Below are 19,412 nucleotides of genomic sequence, written 5' to 3' on the forward strand. Positions count from 1 at the left end.
TCTGCTTCTCAAATAAACTCATCTTTTCAGACGAAAAAAAAAAGTCTGAGCTCAACTGCTTCCCAGAATAAAAACCAGATGCTTTTATTACATCCTTTGAAGCTGTAGTAAGTAAATTAGCAGTTCCAGGCACTCTCCCTATGGTCAAATGCCCTTCTCTTTTCCTGAAAAGATTGGTAATTTTCACTTGAATCCAAATCAAAACCAGTCACGGCTAAGTTTATTCTTCCCCTTCAGTTTCACCCTTAAAGAGAGACATTAAATTAGTCAACAGTTCTTCAGCATCAGTTAATGTTGCGAAAGAAGCACTTCTCTTCCACGCTTTCAGGAACTGTTCATGAAAACAAGTTTCCAGCATAGGATAAAGTATTGAAACACATTTAACAGAAGTCACTCCCAGTATCTCTACTGCTCTTAGGATACGATTAGAGTTCATCATACAGAGATCTCACAGATTTTTTTTTTTTCATGTTTCTGAACTGAAATTAATAGTTTTAACAACTCTCTAATATAAAGCTCCAACAACAGTTCACCTCTTCCAAACCTACCTTTTAACTGCTTTGGCATAGTTGGCAGGAAGCTTTCTACAACTTCTGGTGCTCTGGATTCACTTATGAATCTTGATGGAACTGACTCCAAAAGGGTAGCCAATTCCTAACGTCGCCACTAAATTGCCTAAACTCTAATTTCTTCAGTGACGTATAAACATATAATAAGTCCTCTTTCTTAAATCCTTTTGCTGACTGAAACACTTTTCCGAATCAGAAATAAAATCCTGTCACGGGTGGCAGAAAAATGTAAATAACAGCTGCAAAACAAAAAGCTACAGATGCCTTTTAAATCACTCAAATGAACTATTTAAATACTGATATCAATTACTTTACAATCTATAAGACCATCAACAACTAACTGGGATGTAAGTAAAAACTAATTCTGACTATAAATATATAGTTTATAATAGAATTTTGTATTTCATTACCATATTTTAAAACTTCAGAGTACAGCATCAATATCAGAACACAGTACTAGTATCAAGAAAACACAAGAAATGTAATTTTGAAGTAGTTTAAAATTTGAATTGTTGAGTAAACTCTATGAATTATAAGAAAACTAAATTGTGAACAAGCATGTGGTAAGGCTCAAGTAACTCAAACATGTTAAACAAACTCAACTAAACTTTCAAACATGCTGTTTTCACATCATGATGCCTACACAATGCAACATAAGGCTGAATTTAAGCAATGAAAAGGGGTATTATTCCTAATGCAGTGCCTCCTTACTAGGATAAGTTTACAGGCCCACAGACACATGGTCCCAGACTTCAGAAGAGTCATGTGACATATAAATATTAATTCTTTGAGGTTGAATTTTCTGCTGAAAAAAATTTCCCCTCTTGAAATTTTTGCTAGGATGAAAATTCAAGCTTAAAACAGATAGATATACATGGATCACAAATCTCAAAAAATCACTTTCTGGTTCAATAGCTATCCTTGCTGCAATTTAATAATAAAGAAAATTAAAATTATCTTTTGCTAATCAGAGTATCTTATAAACACGTTATATATGAACACTGCTTCATTTTACCAACATCATCAGATTTCTAGTTACAAGAAACTGCATTTTTTACTCTTTTAAATGTATTGATAAAAAAATTTTCCTATTTATAGAAAATTGGGTCAGTAATTTAAAAAAAATTGGGTTGACCCAATTTTTAAATTTACAACAGACAAATTTTAGAAGTACAAATGACTTATAATAAACACAAAATGAGTACTTAATAAATGCCTTTACATGGCTATGACAGGCATAGAAACGTGATTTCAATTAGATTCACTCCACGTAATTTCAATACAGACAGATAACAAACATAACATTAATAAAATCAACACTGCATCAAAACATAACTTTAATGCTAAGAAAGTTAAAACTCTAGGAAATCTCTGAATGGTAAATTTGAAATGGAATAGGAAGAAAATGTTATGTAATTTATTCAAAACTCCTCCACTCACTAAATAATCAAAAGCAATTTCATACATTTCACATTACAGATTAGGTTTTACGTTATTTGAATATTAGAAAACACACAAGGGCTATCTAATTAAAGGTTGAGATGCCTAAGTGGAGGATGTTCTAAGGAAAACTGGCTGCTAATCACATTCCACATGGGGACAACTATGAAGGCCAAACATGCAGCCAGCCTGAGATAAAACTCAGTTTGGACTCCCAGCATTCTGCAGCCTTAACAATTCGTTCACTGGTGGAGTCTTAATTTCACATTCATGTCAGTTTTAATAATTACATTCAATAAGTTATACTTTTTAATTTGCATATAAAAATATTAATTTTTTCCTGTAAAAATAAACTTCTAAATAAAATAATAAAATTGTTTGAATTCCTTTTGACTGTTCAGAAACAAATAATACATTCTAAAACACATGATAAAAAAAGTGATTTATCTTTATCAGTATTATTTATTCATGCTTAATATGAATGTCATCTGCCATTCAAAAGTTTAGATTCTCTGAAGATTTAAGTTACACAATCATCTTAAAATACCTCATCTTCATTACAAAAAAAAAAACTGAAAAACATTCTGAAATATATATAAAATGAAAATTATACGAGTGGAAATCTTAAGAACAAATGGTGTTATTTTCAATATTACGGATGCCCTTACTCATAATTCTGAAACTGATTTAAATTTGTGATGTGCAGTATTTTTACGGGTCCACATTTTTAAGATTAAGACCACCAGTTTCTATAAGGATTACAAATTAGTTGTACATATTACCTGTTTTCCATCAACTTCAATATCAGCTACATAATTCTCAAATACAGTGGGGACATAAACTTCTGGAAATTGATCTTTACTGAACACTATAAGAAGACAAGTTTTACCACAAGCCCCATCTCCAACAATGACCAATTTCTTACGAATAGCAGCCATCTAAAGTAGGAAACACATTCGTTAGAAATAAAGAAAGCACACAGTATATTACTAACTGGTTCTCTAGCAAACGCATGTGGAACAAGTAACATACAACACAGCATTTGAAAAAAAAAAAAAAAGAATTTTTAGTGTTTGACCTTTCAGGTACAATTTTTAAATATCATTTGAAAACTACAATGGTCAATCATATACACTCCCCCCCCCAAAAAAAAACCATTTTATTTAAAAATATAATACAAATCGTAGAATTCTCACACACAGATTTTTACTAGGTGTAATCATATTCTATAGCTATATAGTTCTGATCTACTTGACATAACAAATGCTTAAAGAATTTTTTGATGAAAATTATAATATAAAATGTGTATGTACATCATTTTTAAAAATTTTTATACATATTTCAATCTACATAACATTTTAAATATTAATTCATTTGTGAGTGAATACAAATAAAAAAAGTTGAGGAAAGTTTGAACAAAAACGAAAGTCCCATGCAGCATTTTTACTTAAAATGGGAACACATTCAAGTTCTCTACAGTGACGTATAAGAGTTTTGACCTAAATAATATAACAAGCAAGGTAGTTAGTACAATACTGTATGACCAATTTGGTCTAGATAACATTTTGCGCAATATGCTGCAAAATAAGTAAATTAGAAATTGTAGTAAGCTCGCCTAAAAGTTACCAGGAGCTGTGGCTCCAAAAAGTTCAACACATTTTAAAAAACAATGTCATTGAAGGGTGAGAAATATGCTACACGAGAAAAGAAAAAAAGAAACTAGTAATGACAAAAAATACAGTAAAATACCTATGGACGTGCCACTTGAAAAATTAATACGTATGAAAATCAAACCAAATAACAAGTTAAAACATAAAACAAACAAAATCAGATAAAAATAGAAAGCGGAAAATGGTAAATTAGCTGAACTCAACGTCCAAACTGGCTTTTCAAGGGAAATATCTGATTGAACGTCGAATCAACCTAACTCCATTATGCGTTTCGCCGAAACAGACAATTGAAACTTTTTCGCTACTAAAATTTTTTATTTAGACAAAGTGTCTTGGAAAATTTATTAGTCTCAATTCTCTGTTCTAATTTCCCGACGCGTCCGCACAAAATGACACATTAAGGTGTTAAAATATGTAAAAACTATTCCGATTACATCTAAAATCAAGACAAAAATAAAAATAAATAGCGGTCTGCTATTAGTCCCAAATATACAAAAACATACGGGCTGGGCCTGCAAGCTTAAAGATTTATACTTTTATAGATTTTAGAAATTTGTAATTAAATTTAAACGAAAACTAACACAGTGGGTCTTGCTAAGACCAAGAAAAAAGTTGTAACAAAAGAAACAGAAAAAACTGACCTGTGGCGATGCAGAGCTCTCCCTCTTAAAACTAAGTTGAAAAGGGGTTGTAATTCCCTTCTGTGTACTTCAGTCGTGTGACGTAAGTAGGGGGGAGCTATGTCCTTTGGGCTTCAGCCAATATGAAAAGACTGTCCGTTAGCTGTAACTCGTCTCTAATTTTCGAAGGGGGTTGGAAAGCTCGGAAAAACGTGTAAAGATTTCAAAATGGCGTCAGTCATGTTGTTGGAAGAAAAAATCGTTACTGAAAGTGAAAATGGCTAATTCAGCTAAAACTACTAAACTTGGCCACTAAAGCAAGAGTAAAAGGAAAAAACAGTCATTTTGTTAATAAAAAGTCGTAATTCTTCAAGCTAGCGGGCGATCAAGCTACTATGAAAAACGAAAAGGCCCGATTTGTTAATAAAAGTAGTAAAATTGGCCATCAAAGAAATTTAAAACTATTTAAACAATAGTATTAAAAGTATTGTGCCAATATTTTGGAGGAAAGATAATGTATTAACAAGAATTATCTGTACATTTTTTACATTAGATTCTCTGAATCAGCCATCCACCTTATACCGTCCCTTGGGCATTAAGCATAAAATATCACTATCTAATTCAAAAAATCTAAAAATAGGTAAGGCTAATAATGCCAGCTTTTTTTAAGGTATTTTTAATTATTTTATGAGGAATTAGGTTACTTTTCAAAATAGTTACAAAGTATAGTATTTCTTCTTGTAAATGTTTTGCAGTATTGCAGATTCTTTTTATTCTGAGTAGCTGTGAATAAATTGTGTTAAGGATGACTCTTTTGGAAATATTTGAATTCCAGTTAGTTAATTTTAGTGTGGAAAAATTAAATTCTCTTCTTTTGTCGTAAACTTTTATAAAATTGTAATCAATAATATGTAAATCAAGGTAGACTACATTATGCTGTTCTGTATTTGTTTTATTTAGTTTTAAGCATGTAGGGTAGATATTAGCTACTTCTATTTTGTTGTAGTTATTAAATGCAATGACATCATCAATATATCTATAGACGTGTTGGTAAAATATACGTTCTTCTGTACTGAGTGAACGGACAAAGGTCAATTCTTTTGTAAAAAGGAATAATTCACAGACAGAGCTTGAAAAATTACCACCCATTGGGATTCCCTGTACTTGTTTAAAGATGCTATTGTTAAATTGAATAAAATTATTGAAGAGCACGCTGGAGAGGAAAAGTTGCCATTTTTCTTTGCTGATAATTGTAGAAATTTGCGGAAATAAATCTGGAAGAGCAAGTAAACTTGTAAAAATTTCTTCAAGTGGTAGAGAAGTATAGAGGTTTTTCAAAATCGTAGCATTGGATATGGTCTATTTTAAGTGAATTCACAGTTTTAAGAACTAGTTCGTTACTAGAGATCATCCAGTTGTAATGCAGATCCTTAAAATCATAGTTATTAATTAGGTCACGTATCATACGAAGTTTTTGTGCAAAAAGATAATCTATTTCTTTGAGATAACTTTTGGTACTATTAGGAATGAACCTGAATTTTACTGGAGACTTATGAAATTTAGGTAAGGCACAGAGATTGACAAACCTGTTTTATTTCTGGGGATGTATTTTTAGCCTTTTATGTAGTGCGTTAAATTTATTGAGAAGAATCTTAGTACTGGTAGTGATTTTTAGGTAAGCGTAGGTGTTATTTAACACTTTATGCAGAAGGTTGAAGTAAAATTGTTGTCAAATAACACTAAAATTGTTGCTGGCTTTGTCAATCTTCGTGATGATAAAGTTATCTTGCAGTTTTTAAATTAGATCCTCTAGACGTTTTTTATTGTGTAAAGAGTTGAAAAAAGGTGACTTGAACAGCAAACATTGAAATTTTTTAATTAGTGCAGCTTTCCATTCCAGAAAAGTTGTAGTAGGTTATGCACTTTATACTAAATTACAGTAATTATGTTTAAATGAAAAAAAAAAAAACAGAACCACGTTGGATGAAATAGGAATAAATTAAGGTATAAATTAAAATTATGCTATCGATTCGTAGGAGACTTGGTTACATTTTCCTCACACACTTCTTACATTTAGAGTTTGGGTGATTGAAAGTTTAAAACACTATTTTACAGCACTAAGAAATTACACTCTTCTATCTATCATCACTAATGGATCTTTGAAAGATGCTGCCTTTTGAACTACGACTATTTGAAGAGCTGTAATTATTCCTAGAGGAGAAACTGTCGGATATCTTTTAAATCCTTATTTTGATTTAATAATTACAGGGATTATACAGATTTATATTTATTCTCAAATGTTACAGCTACTTATACTTAAATGCATCATTTAGAGAGAACCTTTTATGTACAATATTCAAATTTAGGAACACAATGTTTAAATCTTTGGCCTTAGCTAAGATACTATAAAATTAACAACAGTTACAGCAAACACTCTAACATATATTTATTTTACCTACTAGTACAATTCTTTTAAAAAACAGATTCAACTGACACATCTTGTTCTTTAAAATGTTGCTAACTGCTTTACAGTACAATAATAAATGCTAATTTATACAGGCATAACTAGTATCTGTGTTTGCGATTAAGTATTACAGTGTCTTAATTTCTGAAATTTAACACAACTACTTTTAAAAATGAAAAATATTTACAAATACAAATTTTATATTTAACTTGCTATTTAGCAATACTCAAGCATGAAATTTTTGTAATTCAGTCTTCAGTTATGCCTTACCCCATTTACCTTACTTAAGTTTCAAACATAAAGCTTAAGGGAATGTTCTATAAATAACAGAAATTTTGATTTCTCGAATAAAAGGTCATAAACAACAACAAAAGAAGGGGGCAAATATTATTATGTTTAAAAATGTTTTTTTTTTTAACCACAATTAAAGACATCTCAATTGAACAATAACTGAAATTCAACTTTTTTTTTCATTAGTATCAGTCAATGAGATTAATTGTATACACAATATTTTTGCTTTTGAATAATTAAGGTAAAGCACTTTAACTGGAATTTTTCTTTAAAGGGAAGGCACTTTTGATCTTCCAACAATGAAAATGGTACTAACAAATTTAAAACAACCAGTATTAAATGAAGAAGACTGAAGAAAATGAATTATTCAAAATCAAAAGCTGACAGTTATAGAAGTGCAACTATAAAATTCAGACAGCTCTCAAGGAAGAAGAATAATATATGATTTTGGTTATAACTTCTCCTGTTACCAGTTACATATTTGGTTTATTTTAATTTTCTCCTTTTTTCGATATATTCAGCACATTAAAAATATTAACTGGTGACTAAAATGGATACCCACCGCTGTGGGTATAGCCAGATACCACCGTCTCGAGAGAATTTATAAATATGGAGGCCTGGTCCTCCAGGTTGGGGGCTGGATGTAAAGGTAACAATCCTATCCTGTGAAAATTCTGTTGCTAGGAAATCTCAAGAAGAAAACCCACGGCTAACTTTGAGGACTCAAAGGGATTTCAGAATTGGATCATGGAACATACATTCTTTATATGGAAATAAAGGACTACAAACACTTATTGAGCAGTTTGATAATTATAGAATTGATAGTTTAGCTATACAGGAAGTTAGACGGACAGGAGAGGGAGTAATAGAAAAGAAAAATAATACAATGAGCTACAGCTGTGATAAAAAGAAACATGTTTGGTACTGGTTTCATATTGAGTAAGAGAGTTAGACCATTATTAATTGATTTTGTGTCCAAATCACCTAGGCTTTGTAAAATAAGAATAAAAGGAGCCTTTCTTAATTGCAGTTTGATTAATTTTCATGCCCCAATGGAAGACAAAGACTGGATGGAGAACGAGCTTTTCTATGATGATTTGCATGTATTATGTGCTTCCTGTCCAGGGAATAAAATGAAAATTTTATTGGGCGATGCAAAAAAATCAGTAAAGAAGAGGAATTTAGACGTATAATCGGTAAATACAGTCTCCACGATTTTTCAAACAACTTACTGATTTTGCAGCAGATAATAATATGAACATAACAGGCACTATGTTCTAACATAAAAAGATACATAAAATTGACATGGAGCTCTCCTGCTGGTTGGGTTTATTTGATGATAGCAAAGAATTGAGGGCTACCTGCCTAAAAGAAGGGATGCCTTCGTGGAGGACTATGGGAAACTGGCTCGCATACATGTTACACGTGGGAAAAACCATGAAAACGACCATATAGTCGACCCATTTGTGGAATTCGAACCTTGGACCAAACTACCAGTGTTTAGCAACTTTACTGCTTGGCCACTGGTGGGCACACTCTTCTGATCGAGGCACTTTCAATCAAATATATAGTTTTCTTATTGATTCAAGGCATATATCAGTCATACTAGATGTCAGAACACATCAGGGTGCCAATCTGGATTCTGATCATTTTTGGTCATAGCAAATGTTAGAGCACAAATTTCAAACTTTTACAAAATTTGCGGACAATGTCTGTAGAAACACGATTGTGATCAACTCAATTGCGAGACAATTAAGTTAAAGTTCCTGAAACACAAAATATTAGCTATAAATGGAATAAACTAAGGGAAGTTATCATTGAAACAAGCAACCAAGCTAAGGAAAAGGTTAAGAGAACAGAAAAGAAAGATTGGTTTGATAAAGAATGTTTTTTGGCTTCAAAAAGAAAAAATGAAGCATTTGTAGAATGCTAAGCAAGAGGCATTCAAGGAACCTGTGATTGCATATAAAGATGGTAGGAGAGAAGAGAAAAGTATACAAGATGAAAAAGAGGAATTTTTTCAAAGATCTTTTTTAAAATGTTGAACTTTTGAGGGGCAAAGTAAAGTTTTCTTTTGAGAAATAAACCTTGGACGTAACAAATTCAAACCAAAAACCTCCTCATGTCATAACGAAGGAATTATTTTGAGAGAGAGAACGGAGGGGGCTGAAGAGATGGGGTGAACATTTTGATGGGTTGCTAAATTGTTATAATGCAAAATATTAGGAACCTCACTAATTTATAGCCTTGCTCAACCACCAGAAAGTGGAAGAAGTTGTTGAAGGAATTAACACCCTAAAAGATAATAAAGCACCTGGTCCTGATGCAATTCCGGCTGAGTTACTGAAAAATGGTGGAACAGACGTTACTAAGGAATTATATGGTTTAATACATGCGATATCTTAGGAATGAAAATTGAGTGCAACTTGTGTTATACACAAGAAAGGATACATACTTGAAAGTTCTAATTATAAAGGAATCAGCTTGTTTGTAAAAGTTATAAAGTATTCGCAAACATTCTATTCAAGAGACTCTATGTATGTATGGAAAGAACAACTGTAGATTATCAATGCAGCTTTACAAAGGGAATATCTATCATACAACAAATATAGTCAACACTCAACAGATTATGAAGATGATAAAAGGTTTAGGAATCGATATGCGGCCCCTCCTGCCCATGATAACACTAATAGAAAAGCTTTCATTGCAGCCTTAAGGAAGTTTAAAATACCCAAAAAATTATTAAAGTTAATCACCCTGACACTACGCGAAACTAAAAGCATGGTAAAAATACAGAATGAATATCAAAGACAAATGAAATTAAAAATGGCATTCGATAGGGTGAATTTTAACTATTTTAGTAACACATATTTTTGCAAGAGGGGTTCAAATTTTCCAAGCTTTTGAAGTAATTCAACTTTTTGCAATTTGTTTAGCACCAAACAGAGCTTGCTAACGCCTTTCAACTTCATTGCATAAAATAAATAAATAAATGTGATGGAACACATTATTCGTACATCATTACTACTAATGGCTTATTTTTTACTTGCTTTCACCATCATTAAAATCTTTTCTGGATTTTTAAATAATCCAATAAAATCCAGAAATTTTAATCCATATAATCATTTAACATTTTCCAGTATACCACTCCATATTAACAACTATGGCTACTATCAGCTTCAAACTGCACATTTAAAGAAGCTAATTCTCTTGCAACTGACTGCTGCCATGACTAAATCTAACAAATATAACAAAACGCCTACTTCTTACATTCAGTTTTTCATGCCATATGAGTAACCAGTGTTTCCACATTTTCCATCAAGATAATTTCTAAGGAATCTTTCAAAAACTTGTTCGGCCTTCACTCAGAATGATCATCACATAAAGACTACTTGCATACAGTGACCTCAAAAAGTTCCTTTTTGTTGAGATATACTTAGAAGTTATTTAGCCCTTCTCCTTCCAATAATTATCCCAACAAACTGTTTCCAGTTCTCAAAACAATACCGTTAGGCTTTCTACTGTATCACACGTAGTTCTGCATATGAACTTTCATTAATTCTGGTTGGCTGCATTAAATCTTCATCCTTTCAAAATAGATTTGAAAGCAAGAAAAGTCTCATACAAATAGTTCAGGCAACCATATAGAGAGGAAAAGCTAAGCTGTCTTCATATTAAAACCAGCAGTCATTAATGCGTAGCAATGCATACTCTGAAACACTGTCCCAAAAGCTTACAGAATTCTCAGTACTTCAAGATAATTCTACCAACATGTGTGACACTTTAGTGAAAATTAATATTACACGATTCCTTAATGTCAAAACAGATGATTAAACTGTTTTACTTAATCTATCATTCTTTCTTGTTACTGGGAAATAATACAGTTTCTCAGTACTGAGTTTGAGTAAAATGCATAGCAACCAACATCAAAATATGGAAAACAGGCAAGTTTTCATATAGCAACATATACATACGTTGCAACATATACACAAATTTAATCTCCAATTTTTCATTCAAAAATTTATGCTCTTTAACTAACTGCATTTGATTCTATTATTTCCATATCGATGAAAAAAGGTGGGACTTTTATTTGCCCAAAGTGATTTTAAACACACTGAAAATAATATTAGCAATAAATGCATATATAATTGCATAAATAAACTTAGTAATGCATCATTTATAAATTTAAAGCAAAATTAAAATACTAACCTATTAAACATTAGTTAACGGTCTTCATAAAATGCTCAAGTAGATTAAAACAATTCAAATACAAAAAAAAGTTTACCAAAAAATTACACTGAAAATGACTTTGAAAAAAAAAAAAAAGGGGGGGGGGAATTTAAATTTTGCCATTTCATATAGAAATGACAATATTGTTAGGTTTGCTTTTCCTTTTAAAAAGAAATTTTCATCAAAATTTACTAAGGGAAATTAGTCACCAAAAATTTTTCTAGGACTGTGTTTGAAACATACAATCTAAATTCAGATAAATTAGATGTCAGTAGAAGTAAAGATTTACTAGGAGGCTGGAAGGTAAGATGAAAAATTTAGAGCCTGTCAGTTTTAGTGAAGGGCTGACAGCTTGGTAAATCTAGTTCTGTAAAATTTTATGTATGCACAGGCAGAGGAGGAAATTTTTGTAATTTTAACACAGTGACATACAAATTCATTAAATGCAGTTGTTTTATTTTTGAAACATAACTGCAATTTGAAGCATGGAAAAAAAACTACATCACTGTGAAGTTTTTTAAAAAGCAGTAATTAATATTTTAAAATTACAAAGGAAATATAATAATTTCACAAACAATTCTAAATGTGCTACCTAATTCTAATGGTCTAAATAATAAACAAAACAGAGATAAGCCTATTTCATTCAACTTAATAACTGACTGATATTTTTGTGATGGTACTACCTATAAGAATATCAGAAAAGAAAAATAAATCACAATACTCTACCAAAAATGTACAACAAATATGGCTGAACAATATATGGAATATATAAAGTTGCAATTTCTGTTATGGAAAACAAACTACAGTATTATGTTGAAAATCCGTTGACCTAGTCCATGAATCCACCAAATAAATATTTTGTCAAAATTGCTAAACTTGTACACATAACTCAAAATTAATTCTGTTATGTTTTAAATTGAGCTTGACTGCAGTACAGCATTTTGTAACACTTTTGCTAATAAAACAGCTGCCAAAATATGCACAGTCAGTACTAATAACAATATCAAACACTGTGTTCGTTATGTTTTTGATGAAGCTTCAGATAAAGGATGGAATGTTTTTGCGATTTAGTAACTGCCACATGACGAAGAATAGGCCACTATATATCTGTTCAGGAAAAGAAACAACAATGGTAATTCCTGGTATCCGCACATCTACCGAAAAGTTACAAATTTGTTTGCAACATTAGACAGCATTCATGAATTCGTTGCCAACGAATTTTTTGTGAAGCTACAGCATTAAAAACAGCTATTTTCACTCAAAATTACATAAAAGAGCAATCAAAGTTAAAAGCAAGACTCACTGGTAATAAAATATTTATCTTTTTAGAGAAAGCATTCCTTTTTTTTACTAATGTTTCTCCCTTGTACACAGCAATCTCTCACTTAAAAATCACTACACAATTAATCAAACTCAGCATTGTGTGCCTACCTTAACAAGTGTGCTATTGCATGTATCTGAATTACCATGCAAGGTGACATGCTTCTTTGCACCAAGAATACTTTTTGACGACTTTAATTATTTAAAGTGAAAAATGTTACTCAAACAACATACACAAAAGGATACTTCGACACTGCAGTTAACAAAATGAAGAAAAATCACTTTCATGATTAATTGCAAAAGTGATTTTCACAGACTGAAACTTGATCTCATTTAACATCTTGTGCAGGCAACATAATTATTCCACTCCACATTATTTGTACATTCTTAACAACTTCTTACATCATTTAATAGATAGGAGTTTTATTCAAAAGGATATATGGAAACTACAGAACCAATACCCAAAAGAAAAGTCTCATCCTCCTCTTGTAACTTAAATGTTGCATCTCCAAACACAATTCTTATTGATACATACATTTATGATCATTTCTGCTTATTTCATCAGGTAGTAAAACACATTTTTCTAGAAAGAATACTATTTATAACTCAGCATCATCTCAAAGCAGAATTTATATAGTAGCAGAGAAAAGAAAACAAAAACCCTTTAATGGAAATGGTAGAAGCTATAAACAAGAAATAAATACATATTATTACACTTTTGGTAATTCAAAAAGATTTCCATGTACTTCTTTACGTTTTCCCTCTGCTCAGCAATTTCACTTCAAGAAGTTAATATTTTGCTCAATATATTCTTTCTCATTTGCAAGCACAGATATATCAACAGCTATTTCAATCTACATTAAATACCAACATTTACGATGGGCGACAACTGCTATCCCGTCAACACAGAAGTACTAGAATAATTTACTGTACAACAAGAAATAAAAATAGTAATTTTCGTCGCATAAAATGAATACAAACTGAAAACATTTTTTTCCGAGTAACATGAGGGGGGGAAATTAGAACACCAAAATTTTGAAACAGATCAGGAAATAATGACTATATAATTTAGAAAGTGAAGAAATGCACTAGTTTTTTACATTTTTCAACTCACTGAAACGTCACAAACTTGTTTGCAACTTTGGAGAGAAATGTTTAAGTCTCTTTACATATATTTCAATTATGGACCCATCCCAAGAACAGCTAAAACATCAATGTAATGAAAATAAAATGCAAACTACCCACTGAAATTTGTTACAAGAAAGCAAATATACATAATATATACAGAGATACCAATCAGAAAAATCAAGATCAAATCTCAAAAGTACTATGAAAGTACTACGAGAATAGTTGGATTGCTGCATAAATTACTTTTTGCTGATATAGTGGGTTGCCACATTATTATACGTCTTTTTAATAAGGGTGCGGATAATCAGAAAGTTCGTCAATTTTATTAAATGTCTTTTATCCTTACTTTAAATAAAATGTTTGCTTTTAAGAGTTTCTTTAACGACTCTTCATTCTAAATCAAATGAATTTTTATTTACAATCTGAAATTCGCAGAGCTATGTAGATTTTTTACCTTTTATTAAACACTGGATGACCCAGAGTGTATTACTGATTTAAGACTTGATGTGGCAGGGGGTAAACAAAGTTTCCATATGAAAGCCAAAGTTATGAATATAGCAGCACAATTTCTATCATTTACTTCATACCTGCATAATTACTATGCTTATTTTGAATCTTCAAATCAAGTTTATAACAACTTTTTTTTTTTTTTTAAATGCTCTAACTGTTTTTAATTCAAATATTTAGGAGATATTGCAAGGTACTATGCAAAAAATGCTTCTATACACAATATGCAAATTAATCCTTGTCTTTTACAAATGAACCACAGTAAAGTTTCACATGGTTGCAACAGCTGTCAAATTCTAACTTTTAGCTGATCATCTTAAAGTGAAAGTTCTTAAAGTTATACACAAGTTGGTGATTCAGTTATAAAATGATAGATATATGAAAGAAAAAAAAAAAAAAACAGTGAAATCGTTAATAAATTGAAATCTACAGTGCAACATATTACTGAAAGATACTCTGAGCTTCAAACTTTTGAGAACAGAGATTGATTAGGAAGACCTATGAAGCTAAACTGCTTGCATATCAGGTAAAAGGTTCACTATAAGCCACAAATAATTTCGTCTCATGTCGGAGCCGACTTCAGGTACAAGACTGATTACAAAATTAAAGTGAGACCTGGTACAGCGAGAAACATCATTCAAAAAGCGGGTTACAATGGACATGAGGGGTGCGTTAAAATTCCTTTATAAGTGTTTGTAACAGAAAAAGAAACACGTCAAGTTAGTAAAAAAGGCATGTAAGTAAGCCTATATCGGAACTTACTTATTAACGCACTACAGAATGGGCCTGGCAACCATTCTTCTGGCAACTATAATCATAAAATATCCTTCAGTAAAGCAATGCTGCCATTTTTATATGCGTTTTTTATTGTATTCCAAGTTCAAACGGTTTTTATAAACAAACTATGCTATTTTTTGTTTTCAACTCAGTTTAAAGACTTATTTAATAATTCAGATTTATATTCTAAATTGCTAAAATGTTTTTCCTTATAATATGTTGATAATGCTTACCAATTTATGATAAATATAGATAATTTAGGAATCTTTCTTTAAAAAAAGGCGGCATAAAAACCACCAAATTGCCCATGAAAGTTAACTTTTCATATGTAAAAAATTGCCAGTGTTGATATGCAACTACCTTTTATCTTCTGGGAACAGGTCCTTTTTAGCGATGGATCAAAATATAATGTTCACGGGCAAGATATCTGCAGAAAAACAAATTAACAGATGTTAACACAGTCATGACACAGTGGTGAAGGTGTCATGGTTTGGGAACGTACGAGTGCTGCTGGTATCAGCAATTTAATGTTTTATAGAAGAAAATATGGATTGTTGCACGGATCTTGACATTTCAAAGCAAAGAATCTTAACCAGTGCAGAAAAACTGCCCCTTGGAATTACATTTACTTTCCAGCAGGACAATGATCCTAAATACATCTCCAAGATTTGTCAAGAATGGTGCCTCTATCATGTTAAACAGCTGCTTTACATCCCACCCATCTCCTCTTTTAAACTCCACAGAACGTTTATAAGAAAAATTTAGTCCTAAACAAAAAAAAAAAGTATGAGATTTTAAGGATAAGGTTGAACTAAGTACATTTATGACAGTTTGAGCAATATTTTACATGATACAACAACCACACACATAAAAACCAAGACAGTCGTGCCACAAGTTCGAAAGAAGTAACAAAGGCACAGAAAATATTATAACTTGGTTAACATGGAAAAGCTCTTTCCATAAACTATGCAAATATAATATGGAAACTTTTTTTGTTCCTCATTAGTGCCATTTATTGTTCTTTATTAATTAACAACCTCAATATTTTCCCTCCATAATATTCATAAATAATATATGGAATTGTGTTGAACAAATCTGTTATTTTCATTTTCTTCACTCAGGATTTTGACTAACAAATTAAACCTTTGCCTATGGTCACAGCTGCTTACAAAACCTTTTTTCACAGATTTCATGTTAGTCCACATAATAGTTCTGAATGAAAAACTAAACTTTTTTTTTTTTTTTAATTCAAGTACTCAGATAAGATGAAAGATTAAAATAATTTTCACACCTCAATTACAATTTTTCTGCTGCATTCCATCACAGCAGCTATTTCATTCCAACTGATTTTATTCTTTCCAAAGAACTGCGTGTGTGTTACAAAACAATGAAAAATATCTGGTTTTACTGTAATATAAAGAGACCCTACACTTGTTGCGATTTTAGTTTATTTATATTAAAACTGGCTGAGAATCATATCAGACTGAGAAAATTGAAAATTAGAAGAAATTTTCTGGTTTAGTATCTGAAAAAATTTAATACATCATAGAAAAGTTGAAGATGTGTATTTCTTCGGAATAGAGCAAAAGCAATAAATGCTTTTTTTCCTCCACAAATAACCCCACCAATTTTAAAAATAGGATATTCTTGGAAATTAAATTTCCATTTAGAAAATGTTTCATTACTTTTTAAACAACATAAATACTTAATTTCAGATCTTAAAATACCTAACTACAGATCTTAGTATTTTTTTTTATTTTTTTTTTTTTAATTCTAACATGCAACTCCTATTTACATGAAATCTGATCACCTCTACTACAGTTAAAATGTTTGAACTTTCTAGTAAACTTAACATCTTTTATATTAATATTTTATAGATACATATATTCGAATTATGGCTTGGCAACTTGTATTCATGTAGAAATTAATGAAAACAATTCGGTTACTTTTCGTTATGTGATTAGAAAAATTTACTAACACATTATAACATACAAAATGACTTGGAGAAATATATTAAAATAAAACTACATTAAAAGTGAAAGCTTTATTGTTAAATATATAACAAGTATGCAACAGTAAGCAAATATACCACTACATGTATGAAATAAATGGAAACAGAACTAGTTCATACAATAAGTGTTTTCATGGCACAATGACTAATACAACCCACATGGTAAGTCCTTTTTGAAATGGTGTAACAAATTTACAAATGCTGAAATACTGTAATGTAAGGCATTCTTTCAGAAAAACTCGTACATTGAAATGAAATTTAATTTACAATGATTTGTTAAATGGAGAATATATATAACAACTTGTTTATGAATGAGAATATAATAAATTCAAATTTATCAGCCATAAACTGCATAATTTATGTGACTTAATTTTACATTTCAATAACTAAAGAGTTCAAAATTACCAAAATGTAAGAACTAATTTTATTTACTGGAATGTAATAAATTTATCTTTCAATTAAATACTTCATTAGATATGATACTCTTCATGAATTTTTCAAACTAAAACTTTGGCAAAGTGAAGCAAAAATTTAATAATTAACAAAATTGAAATATCTACAATTATATGATGAACAAATCATTGTTTCACCAACTATATACGGCAATCCAATATTATTCAATCTCTCATTATTTGTTTTAATAAATAAAACTTTTGTTTCCCTTCACATATATGATTTCAAAAGTTAATTTTCAGCGAGACTTTTTTTTATTCAAAAATATAACAGTAAAATAATGCAAAAATCTATTTCCAAAAACTTTCTATCATTAGTTCACTAACCTTTACAATATTCTTACGAAATAGCCTCAGATCTGTTTCTGATATGAAAATAGCCTACATCATAGCATAATTTTTTCTTGTGGAAGGAAGGGATGCAACACTGTACCTTTAAAAAGATTTCATACATTTAGAACGAAAGAGAAACGGAAAACACTGATTTTAATGGGAAAAAAAAAAAGTTTCACTTTATATAGTGTGAAAAATATAAACTTTCATGAAAACATCTAAATATTCCAAAAATTTAAATTCTGAGCGAGACTAGATATAGAAAAACGAGCATGTCTCACATTCTAACGTAGCAAAATTTTACTAGGCATTTAAAATTGTATTATTCCATTCACAAAATTATAAAAATGTATTTTTAAGATATTTTCATGTACAGCTCTACAAAATAATAATTTCTTGCCAAAAAGGTTCATTCATTCTGTTACCTGTTCATAAGAATTCAGACATAAAATTCATAAAAGCATACTTTAAAAGGTAAAATATGAGCTTATTTTAATAAAACTGCATTTCATGTACATAATCACATTAAAATCAAACACCGAAACAACTCACACTGGGACATTCAGTAACTAAACTGAAATCTATATACATTTCATTCACATACATAACAAATAGAAAAACAAAAGTCTTTTAATAAACGAACTATTTAAAACAGAAATGATGAAACCTAGAATCTTACATGTATGTGCATTAATAAAATTCAGTATGATAGTTGTTTTTCAGGACTGTTTACAACAATCTATTTAAAATTTTCAACAACACAGTTGAATACGCGTTGAAAACACATGAACGAAACTTCTCACCATCAATTTTTAACAGCACGAACTCAATAACTGATGAATAATACTATTTATAATATGACGGAATGCAAAAAAAACTATCATTCGCCCCTAGACATAGAGTACATCAAGGTGCCGACAAGCCTCGAAACCTGTTTAAACTGAACATCTAGGGTTATGGAAGGGAAACAAAAGATAAAAGAAATCAAAACCGAGTGTTAACATACCAATACTCAGAGCAATATTAACCTACCCAGGTCCCATTTATATTATTTATTTATACATACTACACACATATAAAGCACATAAATTAAGATTTACCAACTTACAACTACTGTATAACGGCCACACCTCGATGAAGCATTCAGATATGATCGCGCAATCACTTAGGAATGCTCAACATGACGTCATTCAGTGAGAATAAATTCATCTTAAGGGATTTTAGTCTCGAATTTTGTAGAATACTTTTCAAAGCAAAATAAATTAAGGAAACTTAGAGCCATGATACTTTTATATCAAAACGATAAGACGTCTCCGAAATTAATAAATTCCAACTCTTAAGTGGTAAATTTTGAAGTAAAATGATTCCCAGAAGGTGAAAAAGATTCTTATCATTAATTCTTGTCTTCCATATTAAAGGAGAACTGATGTTATTCAGAAAGCATTGTTAAAAAGAGGAATCAATTATTTCAATAGTTCTTACTGATAAAGAACACATTCAACAAAAATTAAAAGTGTAGATTTAGACAATCCCAATTCACAAGGTCCGCATTAATCATAAACAAATATTGAAACAATTTGGGTCTATTTGATAGTTGACA

General features: G+C 30.5%; 1 protein-coding gene across 5 annotated transcripts in view; it reads right to left on the minus strand.

Annotated features, from left to right (window-relative positions):
• The window catches only part of LOC118187667 (ras-like GTP-binding protein RHO), a 43,112-nt gene extending 24,045 nt beyond the window's left edge, over positions 1-19,067 (minus strand). The window contains exons 1-3 of one of the 5 annotated variants that reach the window (XM_085809093.1): positions 18,921-19,035; positions 17,807-17,912; positions 2,792-2,947 (exon numbers count right to left, since the gene is read on the minus strand). In XM_085809093.1, the coding sequence (XP_085665219.1) occupies positions 2,792-2,947 (156 nt within the window). In that variant the 5' untranslated portion in view covers positions 17,807-17,912; positions 18,921-19,035. The other 4 variants (XM_085809094.1, XM_085809095.1, XM_085809096.1 and 1 more) reach the window with 4 other exon arrangements.
• Positions 19,068-19,412: the final 345 nt, after the last annotated feature.

The sequence above is a fragment of the Stegodyphus dumicola genome, chromosome X2 (assembly GCF_044657685.1).
Source record: "Stegodyphus dumicola isolate Sdum_Otavi_A_Nest chromosome X2, ASM4465768v1".
In the NCBI taxonomy this organism is placed as follows: Eukaryota; Metazoa; Arthropoda; class Arachnida; order Araneae; family Eresidae; genus Stegodyphus; species Stegodyphus dumicola.